The following is a 19,328-nucleotide window of genomic DNA, read 5'->3' as shown; positions in this document are numbered from 1 at the left end:
CTTGTGTGAATCTTCTCAAGCCGTAACTGACCCTCCTCCAAAATAGTCCGGATGAAGTGGTACCTGAGCTGAATGTGCTTTGTCCTTGAATGAAAAGCAGAGTTCTTCGCAAGATGAATGGCACTCTGGCTATCAGTATACAATGGGCTATCCTCTTGTGTCTGACCCAATTCCTTCAGAAAACATTGCAACCAAATCATCTCTTTGCTGGCTTATGTAGTAGCAACATACTCAGCTTCAGTGGTTGAAAGTGCAACAACCTTTTGCAGCCTAGAAATCCAACTGACTGCAGTTCCCCCTATAGTAAAAACATACCCTGTAGTACTCCTCTGTGAATCAATATCACCCGCCAGATCAGAGTCAACAAATCCACTTAGAGCAACATTAGATCCTTTGAAACATAATGCCTTCGTAGTAGTTCCTTTCAAATACAGAAGAATCCATTTTACAGCATTCCAATGTTCCATACCTGGATTACTCATAAACCTGCTCACAACTCCCACTGCATGTGCAATATCTGGCCTTGTGCATACCATTGCATACATCAGACTGCCAACAGCTGATGAATACGGGATGTTAGACATTTTATTAACCTTTTCCTATGCCTTTGGGCACATCTCCTTAGTCAATTTGAAATGACTAGCCAAAGGTGTACTAACTGCTTTTGCATCCTGCATGTTAAATATTTTCAACACCTTCTTTATATACTCACTTTGGGACAAATTCAAGGTTCTATTTTTCCTGTCCCGTGTAATCCTCATACCAAGAATTTGCTTAGCTGCACCCAAATCCTTCATAGCAAATGACCTGGCTAATTTCTGTTTAAGATCATTTATATGTTGCATGTTAGACCCAGCAACAAGCATGTCATCAATATAAAGCAACAGGATAATATAACTACCATTATCAAATCTCTTAAAATATACACAATGATCAAAATGACATCTATGATAACCGTGTTCAGCCATGAAACTATCAAATTTTAAATACCATTGTCGGGGTGTTTGCTTTAGGCCATACAGACTTTTCTTCAACCTGCACACCAAGTTCTCCTTACCTTTGACCTCATATCCCTATGGTTGCAACATGTAAATTTCCTCCAAATCTCCATGGAGAAAAGCTGTTTTGACATCTAATTGTTCAAGATGTAAATCATCTGTAGCCAAAAGACTAAGTACAGTTCTAATTGAAGTCATTTTTACAACTGGAGAAAATATTTCATCATAATCTATACCCTTTTTCTATGCAAAACCTTTTACCACAAGTCTGGCCTTATATCTTTTCTGACCTCCTTCCTCCTCCTTCAGCCGATAAACCCATTTGTTAGGCAAGGCTCTTTTTTCTGTGGGTAAAGGGACTAAATCCCAAGTCTTATTTTTCATCAAGGAGTCCATCTGGGTGAACTCACAAAGCTGGTTCCCACTTTTGCCAACGAAGGAAATTGGCGAAAGTGAAAAAAAAAAATTACGAGGGGTTCGAGCGAAGTGGGGGTGTTCGAACGGAATACCCTTTGGGGTTCGAGCGAAGACCCCACTTCGCTCGAACCCCATCTTTCGAGCGAAGCACCTTTAATGCCCTTTTATGTCATTTTTCAATTATAGCGTGGGGGTTCGATCGAACCCCCCTTCATTCGAACCCCCCTAAAAATAGGGGGTTCGCTCGAACCCCCCTTCGTTTGAACCCCTTTTTTAACACTTCTCTGAAAATTTCTACATTTTTTTGCAGATTTTTGGCCTTGAAACCTCTAGTTGAAGGCTCAAATGGAATGATCTTGACAACCCAAAATGTAGTATTATAGTCCTCGAAGCAATCTTTCCAATGAATATAATTTTATTACATATTGAGTTTATTATGAACTTGTTTTTTTAATTTTACCAAATATAGGTTTTTCATCGAACATGAACTTCTCTGTTCAACGCATTGGGAAAAATAGGAAACTAATTTTTAAAAAATCTAAAAAATATCTAAGCCCTGGGTATTGATGTCTTCTTTCTAACAAAAAAAATAAAATTGAATTTCGATATATATAGAATAAGTTATGTGTTCAAACGTAAACCTATGTTTGAATTATGACTAGTCGGACTTCAAAACTTAATAAAATGAAAAATATTGAACATATCACTATCAAACCAACTAAAAGCCCTAGATATTGATGTTAGAAACCAAAATTCGAAAGAATTGAGTTTTTATCATTTATATAAAAAAAGTTATGAGTTTCGGGAGACACATCACTCTTAAAAAATGTAGTTTGTTGTAAAAAACTACTTTTCGAGGGAGATGGAAATTTTTTTAAAAAATCCTTCAAAAAAATTTGAAAAAAATATATACAGAATCTATAGACAAAATTCTACAAATCACTAATTTACATCATCTTCAAATTCTTAATAGTTTAAAAGTTATAGTTGTCGGAAGTTGAAGATTATTTTAAAATCATTCATCTCAGTGTCAAAAGTGGCAAAAAAGTGGGAACCATTATTGTGAGTTCACCCATCTCCTCTTTCATGCCTAGCTGCCACTATTGTTTGGCATCCACCTGCATTGCTTCTTCATATTCTTCTGGTTCACCAGAATCCGTTAATAAAATAGAATACAAAGAAGGAGAAAATCTTTCAGGGGGTCTACTTGTCCTCATAGAACGTCTAACACTTGCAGGAGTTTGTGGGACAATCTGTTGTTGCTGAGCATCAGGTACTTGTGGCATTTCATTTGCAGGAATCTCATCCAACACCACATATTCTTGTTTGTCCTGTTCATGCTTCTTTTCCTGCATCTGTTCTTTATACATAGCCTTCTCATTGAATATAACATCTCTACTTCTAATTATTTTCTTATTTTCAAAATCCCATAACCGATAGCCATAATCATCTATCCCATATCCAATGAAGGTACATTTCTGAGATTTAGCATCAAGCTTGGTTCTGTTTTCTTTATCAACATGGACAAAAGCTTCGCAACCAAAAGTTTTTAGAAAAGAATAATTTACCTTTTTACCAGTCCATGCCTCCTCTGGAATACCACCATCCAAAGGGGTTGAAGGTCCTCTATTTATCAAATAGACAGTAGTCTGTACAACATCTGCCCAAAAATGTAAGGGTAATCTAGCATGCAATCTCATGCTCCTCGCACGTTCCATGATGGTCCTATTCATTCTCTCTGACACACCATTTTCCTGTGGAGTTTTTGGAACTGTCTTCTGCTTTCGAATCCCATTTAAGGAACAGTAATCTTCAAATGCTTTGTTGCAATACTCATCTCCATTATCCGATCTAAGACACTTCAACTTTTTTCCTATCTCATTCTCAACCAAAGCTTTCCATTTCTTAAAAGTTTCAAAAACATCTGATTTTTGTTTTAGGAAATATACCCATGTTTTTCTGGTTGAGTCATCAATAAAAATAACATAATAACAAGAGCCACCAAGAGATGATACTTGAGCCGGTCCCCATACATCTGAATGTACAAGCTCTAACTTCTCACTCTTCTTCTCTTTCCCAACCTTGAGAAATCTGACTCTTTTCTATTTACCATAAACACAGTTTTCACAAAACTCTAAATCAATCTTCTTTAGTCCTGGCAAGAGATTTTTGGAGTGAAGGATTTTCATCCCTTTCTCACTCATGTGCCCAAGCCTATGGTGCCACATTATCGAATCTGTTCTTGCAACATTTATTGTTGTTGTCCTTGCAGTAACTTTATCTGTAGCAGCTAAAGTAGAGTAAGTGTTACCAGTACACAGATATAATGTGCCTACCTTCGCACCTTTAGCTACTACTAATGATCCTTTAGTGACCTTCCACATACTGTCTGAGAAGGTAACTATGCAACCTTCACTACCTAGTTGCCCTGCAGAAATTAAATTTCTTCTTAAATTAGGAACATGTCTTACCTCCTGCAGAAACCAGTCATTACCATTCTGCAACTTGATCTTTATCTTTCCTTTTCCAACAATTTGACAGGGCTCATCATCACCCAAATATACCTGTCCAAAATCACCTTGAACATAATCTAGAAAATATTTTCTATGGGGTGTAGCATGAAATGAAGCTCCAGAATCTATTACCCAGGAATCATTAACATTATCCAAACATAAGATTAAAGCATCTTGTAAAGTATTACTTGCAATATTAGCTTCCTTACTGTCATTTTCATTTTTGTCTCCTTCTTTATTTTTTCGAGACCAATAGTCTTTCTTTAGATGACCAGGCTTTCCACAGTACCAGCAATCTTTCTTTCCTCTAGATTGAGAGCATCCTTTCTTTGACTTCCCTCATGACTTCTCATTCCCAGGCCCTTTTCCTCTTTCCTTTGATCTTCCTCTGTTCTCCACATTCAAAACACTACCCGATGATGTTGGAGTCTCACCTGTGCTTTTCCTTCGCATTTCCTCGCTTAGGATAACACCAACAATATCATCAAATACCAAAGTATTTTTACCAGAGACAGAGTTACTTACAGCCATAACCAAGCTATTCCATCTTTCTGGCAAAGAACATAAAATCAAGAGAACCCTAACCTCTTCTGCAAAGGTAATTTTTATCGAAGACAATTGACTAGTAATTGTATTAAATTCATTTAAGTGCTCCGCTGCAGATCCTCCCTCACTCATTTTCAAATTAAACAAACGCTTCATAAGAAATACCTTATTCGAAGCTGAGGGTTTCTCATACAGCTTAGCCAATGTTGCCATCAAATCTATAGTCATTTTTGCTTCTGTTATATTGAATGCTACAGACGATGCAAGGCACAATTGAATGGATCCCAATGTCTTTCTATCTAAAATGTCCCACTCTTCATCTGATATCGTGGTCGGTTTCTTTGCCTTTCCTTCCAATGGCCGCCACAAATCCTTTTGATACAGGTAATCCTCCATCTGCATTTTCCATAACTGATAATTCTGGCCGTTAAACTTTTCGACCTTGAATTTGGAATCCTCCATTGCTCCCACTCAAATCTGAAAGTCCTGCCAATTTACAGAAAACCTCGCTCTGATACCAATTGTTAGGGTTTCAAGCAAATCCGAAGCAAATATGAACTAACAATTATATGCAGATTTAAATACAAAAGATAAAGAAATAAAACAGGACACAGATAACATAGAGATTTAACGTGGTTCACCCAGAATGGGTTACGTCCACCATACACAGCCGTCCAATCTTTCTTATTATCCAACAAAAACAGTACATCAACCTTACAATGCCTTAAGCATCCCAGCCGCTTATAACATGTGTTTTTTAGGGCAACAAACAAAGTCAGCCTTTTTTAGGGTTTTATTACAATGTCGGTTTCCATCAACAAAAATGGCAAAAAAAAAAAATTTCGGGGGCTGCCGCCCCCGGACCCCGGCGAGGATACGTGCTGAGTGTACAGTACTTTGCTGATCAGTCGCCACATTTCAACAATTTAGACCTACTAATGTAGCTGAGGTCTTATTAGATTCAATAAAGAAAATAACAGAGTGCAATGCACAAGCCTATAAGGCTATAGATGACACTTTACCAATTTTGAAGATGATAGCACCAAAGTGCAGTGTTGAGAATAAAGATTCTTTGAGCCAATTAGACACATTGTCTAAGTATATAACCGACAACCTAATAACACTAGACAAAATAAATGAGGATACATTTAAGGAAAGAATGACAAAAGAGAAAGAAAAATTCTTTATGGAAATTGTGAATAAGAACAAAGAGGAAATGTATACTCTTTTACCAGAACTCGGTAAAATCATTCTTGACTTCAAGAAATTGTACAGGGACACTTGCAAAACGGATGTATTAACAGAGGATCTTGACAAAAAAATCAAAACAACACAGGATAAAATTAATAATATTGTTGATAATCTGATTGGAACATTAGACTCATTTTTGGAATTAGAGAAGAAAATTGCAAAGCAGGAAGAGAAAATCAAGAAACTGGAAAATGAAAAACAAAGAATAAAGGACAAAGCAAAGGACTTAAAATGCAGACTTGGTCCAAGACTAGAGTATCTTATTTCTTTGAGAAAAGAAATATTTGAGGCTCTGGTTCCTGGACTAAAGACACCAAAAGAGCAAATGCACATACTCACCGGTATAGTGCAAATGACTCAAGAAGCCATAAAAGACTACAAAACATTCAGCAATGGAATAAATCTAGTTTTGATAGACATTTTTCAGATTGTAACCCACTGGTTACAAGAATTCAGGCAGGACTCCACTGACAGCGAATGACAAACTTTGTCATTGATGTCAAAGGGGGAGTAGAGGAATGAGAAAAATGGTTCATCTGCTCAGGAGGAGCACATGGTTTTGAGCATACATTTTTGGTAAGACATTTTTTTGGATATCATTTTTGAACACTTTTTGATTTTTCTCATGAGTGTTGCCATCAATGCCAAAGGGGGAGATTGTTGGCAAATGCACACTCCAATGAGAAATTGTAGGTGATTGAAGATTTTGTCATTGATGGCAACCTTGCAATCATATGATACTAGCAAAACAAATATACCGGCACCAGCAATGACAAAGTCTACACTGACACACAGAACATCGACAGTGAAAGGATGGATACCGACACTCTAGCCGACAGGAATTTTGTTGATAATATATTTTGTAATTAATTGTAAAATTATTGTAAGCCGACATGGCAAGTTGTAATATGACTCATATATGTATGAGATCATTGTAGAACATTTAAAAATAAGGTGATAGACGAAATTATGCAGACCTAATATGTGAAAACTAGGTTAAGGGTTTATGTATGAAGCATAGATAAAACCGGTACTTGATCTGGCATAGCATATGCTAATTTGAAGCAGTACAAGACATTGGATTTGTATAATCTATTTTTGTAAGTCAGTGTGACCTCCTTTGTAATTGAGCAATGAGCTCTAGGCACTTGGCCCCCTCTTGTAAAATAGTAATATTCCTTTATTGGTCAGTAAGTGAATATTGTGGGTCACAAATCCCACCGAGGTTTTTCCTACACGGGGTTTCCTCGTTAAACTACTGTGTTATGGTGTGCTTTTCATGTGGTTGTTGTTATTATTGTTTATTGTATTATCTTTGGTTTACCGGTACACAATATTGATATGCTTTACATGTTTTAATTCAAGTAAATCAGGAAACCAGTTAGATACTGATTCACACCCCCCCCCCTCTCAATATCTTTGGGGGAATCCTAACAGTTCTCTCTTGGGAGGCAATCCTGGCAATTCTTTGGGAAAGACATCTTGATACTCTCGAAGGATAGGATGTGTATCAAACCCATTTTTATCATCCTCCAAGTCCTTGATGTGCACTGTGTAGATTTCACAACCCTTCCTTTGGGCCCTATTAAGTTGCATTGCAGAAATTTGCCCAAGTTATAAAGGCTTCTTAACTCCTTGTATCTCCACTTGGTTGCCTACATCATAAAGGCATGTTACAAGTTTGTCTTCACAATTCACTATAGCCTTATGCTCAATCAACCACTTTATTCCTAAAATGACATCATAACTTCCTAAGGGAGCTACATAGAGGTTCACTTCTGTTAGGAAGTTGGGAAGTTGTAATTCACTGCATTCCAAGCATCGATCTACCCTCTTCTCTGCCCGGTTTCCATATTGAACATTCCAAGGTTTAGACATATAACCAATCTTAATATTCAACTTATATATAATCCTAGCATCCACAAAATATTCAGTAGCACCTGTGTCTATAAGAAAAGAGACTTCATGACCAAAAATTTGACCACTAAATAAATAGGTGAAGCTTGAAAGTCTGGTTGACGGTTGTCAACTGCAGCATGAATATGATGTTGTGGTTGTCTCTTCCCTCCTGTCTCATTTTTGCATTGATCACATTAATTAGCATAATGATTTCATCCACATACAAAGCATCCACCTCTAGGTCCTTGCTTATACTTTGACTTATCCTTCCCATGGTTGTTGTACTTGTTATTGCCATAATTGTTGTTGTTCCCTCTATTTTTATTCTTGTTGAAATTTTGCACCTTATTGTCCCCAGTATTGATCTTCTTCATGCTCCTGATATGTTGTGTTCCACCCTTCTAGTTGTTGTTTCAAAATTTCCTCTTCTTAAATTCTGAATTTTTGTTCCTAGATTCATATATCTATTTCAATTTCTCTTCCTGCATTGTGGCCTTCTCAAGTGTTGTTGCCATAGTTTCAGGACTATGCATTTCAACTTTTTCTCCTATTTGTGGTTTCAATCCTAATATGAACTTACGAACCCTGAAATTCTCATTCATCTGATATTGTGGCCCATACTTCAGTAGGTGAGAAATTTTTTCCCAATATTGAATTATCATTGTGTCTCCTTGAGCCAATTTGTGAAATTCGTTATCTTACTATTAAAGAAGTGTTGTGGGAGCCACCTTCTTCAGAAAAGTTGGAGAAATATGTCCTATGTAAGTTCCCCAAGTTGAAAGTTGTTTTGAGCTCTTTCATTATCCCACCAAGTAGTTGCTTCTCCTAGAAATTGGTACGCAACCCATATAGCTTTAGTCTCATCAGATAGATTCATAAGTTCAAAGTATTTCTCCATCTCAATGATCCATGCCTCTGCTCCATCACCTATGGTTTTTCCATCAAATTTTGGTGGAGTAACTTTCTTGAGATCCTTTCATGTTCTTCTGATATCTTCCCTTTGTTGGATTCCTCTTCCACACTAGGTTGCCCTACTTTTTCTATCCTAGGTCCTTCATTAGTAGGTTGTGCATTAGCAACTTTCCCATTCCCAAAATTTTCATTAAGAACCCTTTGCATTTCTTGTTCCATATTGTTCATTCGGGTTTCTTGATGGTTAAGGAGTTCAAATATCTAATCCAACCTCTCACTAGGATTATTGCTAGATCCACCTTTGTTCCTTGTTAGCACCATGTTGTCTTATTAAGTAACCTAAAAATTAAGAAAAACTAAGTCTTAGCATAGAGGACACAAGGCCCTAGAGTTCAAACCTAAGGCTCTAATACCAAAATGTAAGGACCCGTTAGTCCTAAGCTTAGAAAAACTAACATAATTGATTCCTAATTAAATCTAAGTAAATTTCCATTTTCATAAATGCAAGATTTAAGTTAACTATCATGCTTTTAAATAAATACCAATCGCCATTAATATGAATGCAAATACTACATTCAATGAAAAGAAAGTAAATCCATAAGTTATGAAAAAGTAATGACAAAATGGACAAAATTAGATGATCTAACCATTTAATTAGCGCATTTATGAAAGAGTTAAATCAAAGATAACCACATGTTAATGTATATGAAAACTATAAAATAAGACTTTACGACCAACGTCTAACCTGAGCATCGCGTATTCAAGGAAAAACTCATCAAAGAGAAAAGCTTACGTAATGGTTAATGTGAACAACTTAAACAATCATTCATGAAATGAAGAAAAACTAAGCATGAAGGAATACATACCATAAATCATACACAAGTAGGACACATGTTAGTGGTTAGTGGTTAGTAGTTTTCCTTGTTTTCTATTAGTTACATACTCTTGGCGACTTCCTATCACATTTTTTATAGTAGGCCTCATAGATCCTTTACATAGATTGATCATACATAGCTTAATTATCTTGATCATGAGACCACATTGGTCTGTTACAAGAAATATTTAATACACCATACAGTATTACATGAGATTTTACAATGATATACATAATTCTTTGTCTCCGGATGTAGTGTCTTCCTCACCATTGGACTCACCTCCATCTACGATCTGGAAGACGAACAAATAACCCAAGCGTTTTATCCGCCCAACCAACTGAAGCTTGCACTTCTCGGTGCTCATGACAAGTTCTCATCCCTCACGATAGAGTGTCCTAGCAAGCCGACATCAACTTTCGAGAATGGACCTGTGCGTGCATGTATCATCTAACAATAACCTGTTGAACTTAACTACATGTGATAGCGCACGGAGAATAAATAACTTGGCCAAGTTTTAATCCTTTTGGGGTAGGTGAAAAATACCCTTCCTCGTTTGACCCATAATCAAGCACCCTATCCATTATACATCCCTCATAAACAAAGATAAAAACTACCCCTCCCGTGTATATAATTTTCTTTATATTTACAATTAATGTTCATGTTTGTTACTTCTCTTTAAATTACACCCATTTATGGGATTTAGATTACATTCAATAAAAAAACACATCATATATATATATTTTATATCCATTATAGACCAAAGAGAATATTTACCCTTCCTGGTTAATCTCTATTAGTGTTAATAATTTCAAATTTCCTAATTATGGAATTTATATAATTGTTAGAATCTCTTCGAATAAATTGATAGACTGAAAATTCGACTTAGCCTATCACCAATCTATGTAGTTAGTTGCAGAGATAAGAAGGAAATTTAATCAACTTCTAGAAATATTTAGTTATCAACAATCAAAATTTAGATCCATAAGAATAATAGGTATATCGACCCTTACAAGAAAAACTCAAAGGGAAGAAAGAGAGGAGATGAGGAATGATTTAACCCACAAGGGGTATCAGCTAAGCCTGCTTCAACCGATCCATGTCGACCTACAACGATTCCTTTGTCAAGTTATCAAATTTACAAAATTATCGATCCCTGTCCAATGCCTTGATAGTAAAACAATTAAATAGACCTACCACAAAAAATGTCTCAGACGGGAAAGAAGAATAGTGGCGTAGAAAATAGCTAAACAATTTCATACAAAACCATATGTATGCAGATTGGCCCATATTTAAGTCTACAGAATAAAAAGAAGAAAGAATAAATGGGGATGATACCTTCTTGTGGTCTGTAGTGGAGTGGAGGAAGCGCGTGGAGTTTCCCCTCTACAGGTTCCATCTTGCAGTCCATGTGGAGGGGGAGAGGAGGCGCTATCGCTACCTTCTACTTATTGCAGACCCAACAAACAAAAGAGAGGAAGAGAATAAGAGGTGTCGACCTCTCTCTAGGAAAATTCAAAATCAACACACAGAAAAATTCGATGATTGAGAGAACTTAAATGATGGCGAGAATGGTAGAGGGTTTATTTTATAATCATGTTTGGCTAAGTTTTTGATCCAAAATACATGCATCTTAATTGTAGTATATCATGGTGATTGGAGAGTTCAAGTAAAGAGGACTGATTAGATTATCCAGTTAAGAAAATTGATCAAGAGTGGGATTGAATTGATTAGTTAGTTAGGAAGAGCAAATTGAGTTTTGATAGGAAGAAAAGAGAGTTGTCAGGAAGAAACAGTTAGTTCAACTCTACTCCCAAAACTCGCATGTTTTATTTTAAATATTAATATTAAGTCATTAATATTTTAAATTCATTTGCTTGAAATCTCTTATTTAACATTTAAATTTAATATTTTATGTTTCAATTATTTCTTAATGTTATTTATTATCGATTTGATTATTTGATTAATTTGTTTAATTATTACGTGTGTGTGTGTGTGTGAATGCACAAGCCATATTCCCTAGGTTATTGTCGACGAGCTAGGAGACCCCTCCTCAGTTATTTGTTCGCCTTCGATAGTTGACCCTGCATCCACGTCGCACTCAACAAAAAATGTCAAATCATCATGATATTAGAAATAAAATAATGTCATTAATAGCATCATCACTTTAAAATATTGGTTTTCAATCAAATAACATCAAAACATCATTAAATATCATCACAATTTAATGTCAAACATAAATAATGTTACTAGACACATCAAACATTAAATGTCAAATTTAAATCAATCATCCACAATATCAGTATCTATCTTATCAACTTAGATAAAAATTATTCATCTAATCAGGTCGTGACATCTTCCTTGGTTGCTACCATGAGTTATAGTTCAATTCTATGCATTAGGTTCAAGTCCACAATTGCTTAGCTGAATGAGAGCAAATCACAATTATCTTACATACATTAATGCACCTATTCAAAACAATTATAAAATTCCAAAACCCCAACAAATTGATTTCTAATATTTTCAACTTCATTCTCCCATCTTTGAATTCCACCTAAACCCAACATTTAATTTTAATGATTTATAGTATCACTCCCATGCATATTTAAAAAGAACTTATGTTTTTATCTTATAAAGTAGTATTCATATTTTCCAAACATAAAAAATTAGGTGAGCAAGTTCTAGAAATCAACTTTTTCTTGATCATTCCCATTAGTTACACTTCATATCTATGCATTAGATTCAAGTCCAAACTTGCTTAGGTGAATGCGGGCAAATCACAATCATATAACCTATATTAACAAATATACTCTACACAATTCTAAAATTCAACACCCTAATCTTCAACTTTATTCTCCCATCTTCAAAATCTAATTAAACCCCACATTTATTTAACTTTAATTATGATTCTCATGTATATCTAAATAAATTAGATTTTTTTTTTGATAAATAGTCATATCCATTAATATTTAAATAAAAGTACACTATTCACAAAGAAAAGAATATAGTTTTTCATATTTTTCCACATTCCATATAAAAGAATTTAATTAGTTGTAAATTTGCAAGGGTGGGAGAAAGTGACAACACTATTGATGTCATTGTTAATGAGGACTAGCATGATGCAAATCAAGGTCCAAAGACCATGGGGAAGGGAGTTTATAATATCAAATCCTAGGATTGTTTTTTTTTTTTTTTTAATTGACTAACACATTAAAAAAATAGAAAAAGATACAAAGTTAAATGTGGAAGGGAGTTTATAATATCAGATCCTAAGATTGGTTTTTTTTTTTTTAATTGAATAACACATTAAAAAAATAGATAAAGAGGACTAGCATGATGCAAATCAAGGTCCAAAGACCATGGGGAAGGGAGTTTATTATATCAGATCCTAAGATTGTTTTTTTTGTTTGAATAACACATTAAAAAAATAGATAAAGATACAAAATCAATTACATCATGTCAAAAAGGCCGAGACTATAACTTCATTACATAAAATCCATGCCGCTTGGAACACATGAACTTGTTAGTTGCTATAATAATGTGACTGGTGACATTAGCGTGACATGTCCTCCGATATCAAGTAGGCTGGGGGAGACTAGACATCATGACCTCGTGCTTCACCCACCACTAGAAACTCTCCCCAGTCAAGCTAGACCCCAGCACATTTAATTTTTTTCAAAATATTATTAAAAAATGAAGCGTGATTTGAATTAGAAATTTGCAGACAGGAAGGCGGGAAGGGAAGTATGGTGGATAACGTAAACCGCCAGGTAGCCGCAAAATTAGCGGGCGTGGCCTTAGCTGGCAGAAGTACAGCCGTACGTGAGGTGAGAAAGCGACAGGTGATGGCGCAGAGGTGGAAATTGCAATGAGAGGCTCAACACAATGTGTCGCAATCACTGCTATGCGTTTTACGGTCTCACAGTCGTGACGGCTCTTCATTGGGCGCTTAAATTCATGCGCGACTTCGATGAAGAGGCCAATTCAATTTCAAGCCACTTTTAACACGCGTCCATGGAGAACCGGCGGTACAACAAACGGTGTGATGGATAATCATGCTATTCCGCCATTAATTCCTTGCCACCTCGAGCCCTTTTATAAATTCCTTTCTTCCACACACACCGATTCAACCGCTCTCAATCTTACCCTTAACTCAACTCCTCCTCTCTCATAAATCCACATATTTCCCCCCTCAATTTTTCACAAATTTTAGGCACCTCCCTCCCCACAAAAAAAATCCCATCTTTTATTTTTTTTGTTCTTGTAAGCTCTTTTTGGTCAATTTTGATGGCGTCCTGAATGGCAGAAGCATGAATTATTAATCCCTCTTACCTGTAAAAAATTTCACCAACTTTTGGTACCTCCCTCCCCACGAAAAAAATCCCATCTTTTTGTTCTTGTACGCTCTTTTTGGTCAATTTTGATGGTGTCCTGTGTTCAAAGCAATGGTAATGGCAGAAGCATGGATTATTAATCCCTCTTACCTGTAAAAAATTTCACCAACTTTTGGTACCTCCCTCCCCACGAAAAAAGTCCCATCTTTTTGTTCTTGTACGCTCTTTCTGGTCAATTTTGATGGCGTCCTGTGTTCAAAGCAATAATAATGGCAGACGCATGTATTATTAAGCCCGCTAACCTGTAATTTTTTTTTGAAGAACAGACCCCTGCAAATCTCCACAATGCCGAACAGATGGGGTGATCATGATAATGATAATGATAGTATGTTTTTCGATCTGGCTGAAAAACCAGGGACTAAAAAGGAAGAAATGAAATCTGAAACCCAGGTGAAAAAGGACCGATGCCCATCGTACGGAACGATGTCTGTCATGGGCAGGAGAGACGAGATGGAAGATGCAGTGGCGGCGGTTCCATGGTTTTGCATGGGGCCGACGTCGGGTTTGCATTTTTTCGGTGTATATGACGGGCATGGCGGCGGGCAGGCGTCGGCGTTTTGCAGGGAGCGGCTGCACGATTTTCTGGCGGCGGAGCTCCGTGGGCTGCCCGAGGAAGGGCGGCGGGATTACGGCGAGCGGGAATGGGTGGAAGTTATGAAGAATTGCTTTGTGAAAATGGATATTCAGCTGGGTGGGATGTGTTCTAGCGGCAAATGTAAGGGTGATATTTATGGCGGCTGTTGTCGGAATCTTGTGGTGCCGGTAATTGTCGGCTCGACGGCCGTCGTTGCGGTGGTGAGTGAGTCTCAGATCGTCGTTGGAAATTGCGGCGACTCTCGGGCGGTGCTCTGCCGGGGAGGAAAGGCCGTGCCTTTTTCGATTGATCACAAGGTCTAAAATTCTGAATTGAATCATTTTCTGTTTGTTGATTGTACTTGGATTTTTAAGATTTTTCGCATGCACGAGGACGCGAGTTCGAGTCTCGGTCTTGATATTTGATGTTAATAGTTTTGTTTTAAACGCCAGCCTGAACGAGAGGACGAGATGGATCGAATCGAAGCTGCTGGAGGTCGTATCATTTTCTGGGATGGGTACCGTGTCGGCGGCTTGCTTTCCATGTCCAGAGCTCTAGGTATATATATATTAATGATATGTTCTATTATGTTCATAGTTCGTAATTTAAAAAAAACATTGGATTCAGATTTGATTGTGTGTGTTTTTTTTGCATCAATTTTTCTGATCAGATTGAATCATTATCAACAATGTTTCCGACATGATTCATCATCAAAATTGAATTATCAGAATGACGGATACAGTGCATAAGAAGTGTGTTCATAGTTCGTAAAGATTTGATTGTGTGTGTTTTTTTTGCATCAATTTTTCTGATCAGATTGAATCATTATCAACAATGTTTCCGACATGATTCATCATCAAAATTGAATTATCAGAATGATGGATACAGTGCATAAGAAGTGTGTTCATAGTTCGTAAATTTTAGAAATTTTTAGATTAGATTGGGTGAGTTTTTTTCATCAATATTTTGGACCAGAATGAATCATCATGAACATTTCCGACATGATTCATCATCAAAACTGAATCATCAGAATATAGAGTGCATAAGAAGTATGTTCATAGTTCATAATTTTTGGAAAATTTTAGATTAGATTGTGTGAATTTTTTTCATCCCTGGTTGGGACCAGAATGAATCATCATCAACATTTCCGACATGATTCATCATCAAAATGACGGATAGAGTGCATAAGAAGTATGTTCATAGTTAGTATTTTTGGAAATTTTTAGATTAGATTGAGTGAGTTTTATTCATCAATGTTTGGGACCAGAATGAATCATCAACAACATTTTTGACATGATTCATCATCAAAATGACGGATAGAGTGCATAAGAAGTATGCTCATAGTTCATAATTTTTGGAAATTTTTAGATTAGATTGTGTGAGTTTTTTTCATCAATGTTTAGAACCAGAATAAATCATCATGAACATTTCCGACATGATTCATCATCAAAATTGAATCATCAGAATGACAGATAAGAGTGCATAAGAAGTATGTTCATAGTTGACAATTGTGTTAGTATTTTCATGGCTGTTTCACTGTTTTGGACCTGATCCATCATCCTGAGAGATTGAAGTATGCTCACAGTTTGCAATTATGTGAATTTTTTTCAGTGCTGTTTCACTGTTTTGGACATGATCCATCATCAAGAGAGAGTGAGATGTTCATAGTTTGCAATTGTGTGAGTTTTTTCATCGTTGTTTCATTGTTCTGGCCTTGATTATCATGAGAGAGTGAATGATAGAGTGCATAAGAAGTATGTTAATAGTTGCATAAGAAGTATGAAGTATGTTCATAGTTCTTCGCAATTGTGTGAGTTTAATGTTCATAGTTCTTTGCAATTGTGAGTTTTTTCCATCGCTGTTTTGCTGTTTTGGATCTGATTGCCTGATCCATCATCATGAGATATGACAAAGTGCATAAGAAGTATGTTCATAGTATGCAATTTCTGAAAAAATTTAGATTCAATTGTGTGAGTTTTTTTACACTGTTTTGACTGTTTTGGATATGATCCATCATCATGAGAGTGTGAATGACAGCGCATAAGAAGTATGTTCATAGTTTCACAATTTCTGAAAATTTTTAGATTCTATTGTGTGAGTTTTTTGCATTGCTGTTTTACTGTTTTGGACATTATCCATATCCATCATCATGGGAGAGTGTGTTTTGGACATGATCCATATCCATCATCATGAGAGAGTGAGTGAATGATAGAGAGTGCATAATAAATATGTTCATAGTTGGTAATTTTCTGAAAAATTTAAGATTTTATTGTGAGTTTTTTTTGTTTTGCATTGCAGAGTGCATAAGAATTATCGCAATTTCTGAAAATTTCTAAATTAGATTGTGCGAGTTTTTTACACCATTTCACTGTTTTGACATGATAAACATTAAAAAAAAAGGATGAGAGTGCATTTTCTTTTTCATTCTATCATGTCCTTTTCTGGTCGGATTTTTTCTGGGGCTTATGTTTTTTGGGGTTTTCAGGGGACAGATATCTGAAACAGTATGTGATTTCTGAGCCAGAGGTGAGATTTACAGAACGCAGAGAAGATGACGAATTTCTTATATTGGCGAGCGATGGGCTTTGGGACGTGCTATCCAACGAAAGCGCATGCGAAGTGGTTAGCAAATGCTTAGCCGGAAAACGGCCGCCGCCACATTTTAAAGCAGCGGCTGCCGCCACTTCATCCGTTGCCGTTGCCGCTGCGCTCCTCGCCGAAATTGCTCTCGCACGTGGGAGCAGCGATAATATAAGCGTCGTTGTCATCGATCTCAAAGATAATAGAAATTTGAAGCCCCGGATTAACAGATCCCGTCAGCCGCAGTCGCTTAAAATTCAAACTAATTTATGATACAGCCACGCTCAAAAAAATTTCTCCATTAATTTATATGTAAATAATCTCAGAGTTGACACAGAGATAAAACAGAAACATCTTCTGATGTCTGTAAATATTCATGTTTTTCCAAATTTTCTCCCCTGCATTCTGTATAAACTGTATGAATTCAAATAATTTGTTTCTTTTTTTAAATAAAATTACAGGCCTTTTTTGTGCAATTAATTTAGATTGCAAAATTATTATGGTACAGCTTTAGTATGTAATTGTCTGATTTGAAATGGCATGACGTGTCAAAGAGAATATGAAATCTGATCTTGTGCTTTAAGCAGATCGGTTTGAATTCTTCCACGTGCAATAGATTTGCTGGATTTCTTAAAACCGCGAATCTATGAAAAGTTTAGGTGGTTGAATTTGATTGGCGAGTGAGGAGTATCATAAATAGATTTGGACGTGCAAATCTCTAGTATTTTGACAAACTACCAAATCTAATCTGCTCGTATGGAAGATATAAATAATTATTATTATAAAGAAGAAAAAGATGTTTTCAAGTGAAAGTATGGTGCAAGGTGTCCTTGTGAATCACCTTCAACGTAACAGTGACACGTGGCAGGGGTTCAGTTTCGATAGGAATAACTTTGATTTCGTGCTTTTAGGGAGATAGATACTTCGGTACTTTTTTATTATTGAGATTGACCAAATTGATGTCATATTTTCCTTTAAATAGTTTTTTATTTATTTTTATTGAATCAAAGTAAAATTATAAATATTTTTTTATTTTATATTTTGACGAAATATATAGTTTTAAAATAAAAATGATTATTATTATTATTTGAAATTATTATCATATTAATTTTTAAAAGTAGGTAGAATAGGTGTATTTGAAATGTTAGGTCAAAATGTAAGCAAATCAAAATATTCAATGTTGTTTTGAAGGTCATGGTATCTATGATCTTTAATCAATTGATTTTTTTTTAAATGAAGAAGATGAGCTTTTTAATAATTATATGTAGAAAATGATAGTTTAAGATTAAAAAATGCAAACTTTTGAGGGATAAGTTAGGGTTTTGAATAGAGTAAAATGTTCACTATTACTTCAAGTTACAACATGAATAATCATTACATTTTTGAATAATTCGTAAAATTTTATTTCTTTTGATTATGCATTTTTTCATTTATAAGAACTTGAATATTTTGTTGTAAAATTTCACATCGACATTTTTCCATCGCAAGTCAAATTGTGATATTGCTATCAAGATTCAACTGTGTAGTTTTCGAGTCAAACTCATTGACCCATGATTCATGAGTAGTGGTTCACAAGAATCCATCTCTCGTGAGAATGAATGATACACTTAGCACTCATTGCATCTAGGTAATGGTCATAGAGGTTAAGCATTAGTCCTTCTCGAGAGGTCAAACATCCCAATACTACAACTCGAGCGTGCTTAACTTCAGAGTTTCCTCCAAGGTTAAACCCACTCAGTTTGCAACCCCATTTGCAAAACCTTCTACAAGTGTTGTGCTTTAGGAACCATTCATTATAGAGCCCCTTTATGTCTCCTATTTATCACTTGATGAGCTAAAGGGGATCTATAATAAATGGTTCGTAAGGCACAACACTTGTTGAAGGTTTTGCAAACGAGGTTGCAAGCTAAGTGGGTTTAACCTTGGAGGAGACTTTGTGGTTAAGCGCGCTTGAGTTGGAGTAGTACTAGGATAGGTGACTTCCCGGGAAGGACCAATGCTTCACCTCTGTGAGCATCACCTAGATGCAATGAGTGCTAAGTGTACCATTCATTCTCATGAGAGATGTTTTCTTGTGAACCACTACTCATACACCTTGAATATGGATGCGTCTATTTGTTTTAACTATTATAAAGTTGTGTTGAGAATTTTGAGATGTATGATTTTTAAATCATGTTGATGGTGTAATATTTATAAGTTAGTTGGTCATACAATCAAAGCTCGTATAATTATGACTATTCATCCAAGTTTAGCTTAATGATTCAAGGGTGATCTTTCTCAAAAATGTTTCCATACAAATTGAGATAATATTTTCTTTTGATTTGGTTTTATTAATGATACAATTCAAAATGTTGCATCTTTTTTTATGGATA

The 19,328-nt window shown here is 35.8% G+C and overlaps 1 protein-coding gene across 1 annotated transcript; it reads left to right on the top strand.

Moving 5' to 3' along the window:
* Window positions 1–13,434: 13,434 nt before the first annotated feature.
* LOC131069729 (probable protein phosphatase 2C 24) lies at window positions 13,435–17,436 on the top strand. The gene is made up of 4 exons (XM_058005266.2): window positions 13,435–13,917; window positions 14,069–14,693; window positions 14,829–14,934; window positions 16,862–17,436. Exons 2-4 carry the CDS (start codon window positions 14,088–14,090, stop codon window positions 17,227–17,229), a joined length of 1,080 nt encoding a protein of 359 aa, XP_057861249.2. The 5' UTR covers window positions 13,435–13,917; window positions 14,069–14,087; the 3' UTR covers window positions 17,230–17,436.
* The last annotated feature ends 1,892 nt before the right edge of the window (window positions 17,437–19,328 follow it).

Source organism: Cryptomeria japonica, chromosome 6 (genome assembly GCF_030272615.1).
Source record: "Cryptomeria japonica chromosome 6, Sugi_1.0, whole genome shotgun sequence".
In the NCBI taxonomy this organism is placed as follows: Eukaryota; Viridiplantae; Streptophyta; class Pinopsida; order Cupressales; family Cupressaceae; genus Cryptomeria; species Cryptomeria japonica.
The sequence above is the reverse complement of the archived record's forward strand: the minus strand, read 5'-3'. Positions and strand labels throughout refer to the sequence as shown.